At 41.6% G+C, this 5,148-nt stretch overlaps 1 protein-coding gene across 1 annotated transcript; it reads right to left on the reverse strand.

The window, feature by feature from the left end:
* Positions 1–1,608: 1,608 nt before the first annotated feature.
* LOC138879974 (uncharacterized) lies at positions 1,609–2,283 on the reverse strand. The gene has a single exon (XM_070159623.1). It carries the CDS (start codon positions 2,281–2,283, stop codon positions 1,609–1,611), a length of 675 nt encoding a protein of 224 aa, XP_070015724.1.
* Positions 2,284–5,148: the final 2,865 nt, after the last annotated feature.

Genomic DNA, 5,148 nt, shown 5'->3' on the forward strand with positions numbered 1-5,148 from the left:
TGTTGTACTTGTTTGCAGGGTTTGATAAAAAAAAGTGACAAGTAGTCAAAACCAACTCAAAAAGGGGTGAAACATGCACAAGTACCAAGAACCATTCAAGGCAGTGCTGTAGCATAAAATCCACTGCAGCCGCAAAAGACCCACCGCAGTCACAGACCATTTAGTGTGGTCTGCGGTGGAAAAGTTCAGAGAGGTGCACTTTTGGGGGCTTCAAGTAGTGCGGTCCGCGGAGGATTTCTCGCGGACGAAGTAGCCTCTTTGCGGCTACAAACCATTTTATGCGGTCCGCGGAGAGGGGGATTCAGAGACCTGGGAGTCTGGACAATTGGAGCCAGCGTGGTCCGCAGAGGATTTTATGCGGACCGCAGTGAAGCCACTGCGGCCGCGATGCATTTTATACGGCCCGGTGGCCAAGTTCAGAGATTGAGCAAGTGAAGCTAAAAAGCCCCACTGCAGCTGCAATCCATTTCTTGCGGACCGCAGTACCTCCGTCAAGGGTATTTTTGTCCAGAAAATTCGGCCTAGTGTAAATGCTTTCTTTTCACATTTTTAGGGCATCTTTTGTAATCTGTTAGATCTCAGAGCATGTGAACGGCTGTTTTATTCCATTTTAAGTAATTTGTAGCTAGATTAACACTGAATCTTCAATATCTTAGTTTGTAATCATAATGTATGGGTTATTCTTCATCTATTTTTCTATTTTCTTCCATTACTATGAGTAGCTAGACTCATTATCTAGGGTTGTGGCTCTACCTAGGGGGGTATTTGATGGGTCTTTTGTTTTAAGGCTTAGATGTTTATGGGTAGTTGATATTTGGTCTGATTTGTGTTTTCCATGTTGAATTAGTGGTTGCAAACACTAATTTGTGCCTATTTGACTTGGCCTCTTCTTTCTTTGTTGCTCTCTTGAGCCGAGGGTCTCCTGGAAACAGCCTTTCAGCCCTTCAGGGTAGGGGTAAGGTCTGCGTACATACTACCCTCCCCAGACCCCACTGGTGGGATTATACTGGGATGTTGTTGTTGTTGTTGTTGTTGACTTGGGCTCTTCTTGAGAAATAGTTGAGTCTAGGAAAATCAGTCTAACAAGGAATTGTGGTGTAATTAAGAAATTGATAGCCATAATTAAAGGGTTAAACCTAAAGATAGTAATACCCGACCTGAGCCTATATTGTTTGCACAATTTGGACACCCAATTGGTCTTGAGAAAGTCAATTAAGGCAAAGTCACTCAAGCTACCGAGAGGTATAGAGTGAGTATTTTTGTGCATTATCTATATCGCAATTCCCAACATAACATCTTTGCCTTAGGCTCTAGATCCCATCAAGTATTCACCTAGGAGAAAGTTACTTCCCTAGTGCCTCTTTAACTATTTAGAAAACCTTACAAGCATTCACTCTTAGTTTAATTTAGCATATTATTAGTTTAAAAACTAGAAGTAGCAAACATCCAAAGATGATTGGAAGTGCAATTAAGAGCACTACGCACTACTAGTTTAGATAGAAATCCAATTTCCAATTCTAGCTCCCTGTAGATTCGATCCCGACCATCTCGGGTAAAAGCATCTTCGACCGCTCTAGCCACGTTGTAGTGGTATAGGGTTGGCACCGATCACCTATCCAACTCCTCAAATTTTCTGAACCCATGGACATAACTGCAGGACATATCAAGTAATTGCTCAACTTCTCCCATTATTTCATCTTCACTGTCTTCTTCATCCCCAATCAAAGTTTGTTCAAGGGGATCTATAAGGCTCATATAAGGCACTAAGGATGTAGCATCACTTTCAACCATAGAAATTATGGATAGCTCTTCATAGTGGGCTGGCAATCTGAGTGCTTTATATACATTGAATACCTCCACTCGATCACCTACTCTCATTGTCATCTTTCCTTCGCTTACATCAATAATAGCTCGGCCCATGGCTAAGAATGGACGCCCCAAAATAAATAGGACTTCTTGATCAGGCTCATAGTCCAAGATAATGAAATCAGCAGGGAATATGAAAGAACCCACTTGAACTAACACATCTTTAATCACTCCTTCAGGATGAGCAAGAGAGTTGTCAGCCAACTGTAGTATTACCGTTGTTGGGCGTGGCTCACCCAACCCAAACTGTTTGAACATAGATAGCGGCATCAAATTGATTCTCGCTCCAAGATCACATAAAGCTCGCCCCACTGCATGCTTAACCATCGATATTTGGATCGTGAAACTACTTGGATCCTTCAATTTCTGAGGTAGCTTGCTTTGGATTCTAGAGCTGCATTCTTCAGTGATTGCCATAGTTTCGAACTCGGTCAGCCTCCTTTTATTTTCCACTATGTCCTTGATGTATTTTGCATATTTGGGTACTTCTTGCAAGATGTCTACCAATGGAATATTAATTTGCACATGCTTCAAAATATCAAGAAACGTTTTATACGCGACATTATCCTTCACTTTATGCAATCTTTAAGGAAATGGAGGTGGTGGCCTTGCAACCAATGGTGGGGGTTGCTCAGCCACCACCTCTTCAGCTGGCTTCTCTGACTCCTTTGATTTTTTTGATTTTGATTCTATAGTGGCTGGCCTCTCATTAAATGTCACCTATTTTCTTTTTTTCAACTGGACTTCTTCTAATTGTCTCCCATTCCTCAATGACACAACATTAATGGATGCCTTAGGATTAGCTTCAGTGTCACTTGGAAGAGCTCCAACTGGTCTAGTATTTTGGGCATTGGCAAGTTGTCCCACTTGGCGCTCCAAATTTCTCATTGTTGTGGCTTGGGCTTGCTGATCAGCCATCAATTTCATCATCATTTCCTCAAGCTAACTTGTTCAGCCTAAGAAAACTGTCCCTTATGGGTTGTTGTGTAGCTTGGCAAACCGTCCCTTATGGGTTTTTGAAGCCAGCCCCTTTGTAGGACCCTTATGGGTTGTTGAAGCCAGCCCCTTTGTAGGGAGACTTTTGTATCTATGATTTAGTTTGCTTTCTTGGAGTCTCTTGCTTTGTTCCTTATACTGTGGTATCAGATCCAGCTCATCCTTTCGGAAGGAGGAATAGTTTACTAAATATGTCTGAGTTTGCCTATTGTTCAACCTGAGGTGATCTATATTGTTGTTGAGGTGCTTGGGGGTGGTATTGATTTTGAGCACCTTGATTTCCACCCCAAGAGAAGTTTGTTTGGTTCCTCCAGTTGGGATTGTAAGTGTTCCTGTATTGGTTTGTCTAGACCATGTTTACAATACCCACAAAGTAGACAAACTCTGAATTAACCGGGCATAAGTCGCTCGTGTGACCCTCTCCACATACTTCACAAAACACTTGAACTTGTTGCACTGGTTGAGCTTGTTGCTTGTTAATAACCAAGGTCATCTGATTGACTTTGTTGGTTAGTGTAGAAATCTACGCTGATAATGCCGAGGCGATATCTAACTCAAGAATAGGGATGGCAGTGGGGCAGGATAGATGCAGGGTGGGGCGGGGCAGGGATGTGCTTATGCGGGTGCGGGGAAGGGCGGGGCGGGGTGAAACTTCAATTTTTCCAAAACTATGCGGGGCGAGTGCGGGGGTGGGTTATACCATATGCGATATGTCTCTTCTAGACTTTATCAAAATCATGTCCTAGTTATTCGATTAAACCATGTATCCGTCCAGATTGATAGAGAATTTTCTTTTTTGAGTCTATACAATTTTTTAATCGGCAATAAAAGTTGGTCTTTTTTTTATCTCCGTGCATTTAGAAAATCTATGTGTAAGTGCTTTTTTATAATTTATTTTGATATCATATGCGGAAAAACAATTAGTCATATATGATTAAACTTAAAATACTTTGTTCCATCAAACATGATAAAAATAGGATGAAGTCTTTTTTCTGTTTTTTTAAAATTATATAACAAAAGCAGTTTATTACAAATCGAATAAGGAACTCATGATAAAGACGAATTTGTTGTTATTCAGTGATAATTTTAATCTGTTGAATCTGCTTCCAAAATCTATCCAAATGTTTTTAAATTTATGAATATGCAAATAACAAAGTAAAGGAAAAAAGTGTATACGGGGTGGGCCAGGGTGAGTTCGTGCGGGGCGGAGCGGGTTAAAGCTAAACTTGGCCCGCCCCGCCCCATTTGTCATCCCTACTCAAGAACCCCTGCAGATTTTTGCACTGTTTGTCTGCCCATTTCTCCTTTCTAGTCCGGATTGCTTTTGGAGAATTTGTTCAATAATGCATATATCTCGTCAAAGCTTTTCTCTAACACTTGACCTCCAACTGCAGTATCTACCACAATTTTTGTTTCAGGATGGAGCCCTTCTATGAAAGTGTAAGCTAACACTTTGTTTGTCTGATTGTGATGAGGACAATCTCTGAGTAGCCCCTTGAATCTCTCCCAAGCTGAGTATAGAGACTACCCTGCCTTCTGTTTGAAGGCGACTATCTCACTTATGATCTTTGCAGTTTTGTTTGAAGAGAAGAACCTTGCTAGAAATTTCCTTTCCAGACCATTCCATGATGTAATAGAATTAGTTGGTCCTGCCTTCAGCCATCGCTTTGCTTCGGCCAACAGAGAGAATGGAAAAAATGTGAGCCTTACATAGTCTGGAGTGAACCCGTTAGTGATATAAGTATCACTAATTTCCAAGAAGTTCAGGATATGCTGTTGTGGATCCTCGTGTGGAAGACCCATAAATTGCCCATTCGCATAAAGTAGCTGGATCATGCTTTGTTTCAGATCAAAGTGCCCAGTGATCCTGGGCTTCACAATGCTGGAGGCGACGTTAGCAATGCTGGGTATTGCCACCTCCTGGAAAGCCATATGTTCCTCTGCCATGTTCACGAGAAATTGAACAAGTGCCTGGATAGTATTCATGTCCCTTGCTTCCCTCAACCTCCTATGAAATGTTCTCTCAGGTTCGGGGTTAAAGCCTTGAAGTCGGTCCTGGCTTCTGGCCTTGTGCATTCAATCAAAGTTCCTGAGATCAGAGGAACAATCATGTAACGTTAGACTTGACGAAATAAACAATGAAAGCAAAAACTAGAAAGTAGTTAATATTCAAGTCTCAGGCAACGACACCAAAAACTTATTACTCCCAAACGCACACACAAGTATACATGGTCATACAAGTGATAAAATGAAAAGTCGGGTATCGAACTCACAGAGACTTGTATC

This window comes from Nicotiana sylvestris, chromosome 10, assembly GCF_000393655.2.
Source record: "Nicotiana sylvestris chromosome 10, ASM39365v2, whole genome shotgun sequence".
Lineage (NCBI taxonomy): Eukaryota > Viridiplantae > Streptophyta > Magnoliopsida > Solanales > Solanaceae > Nicotiana > Nicotiana sylvestris.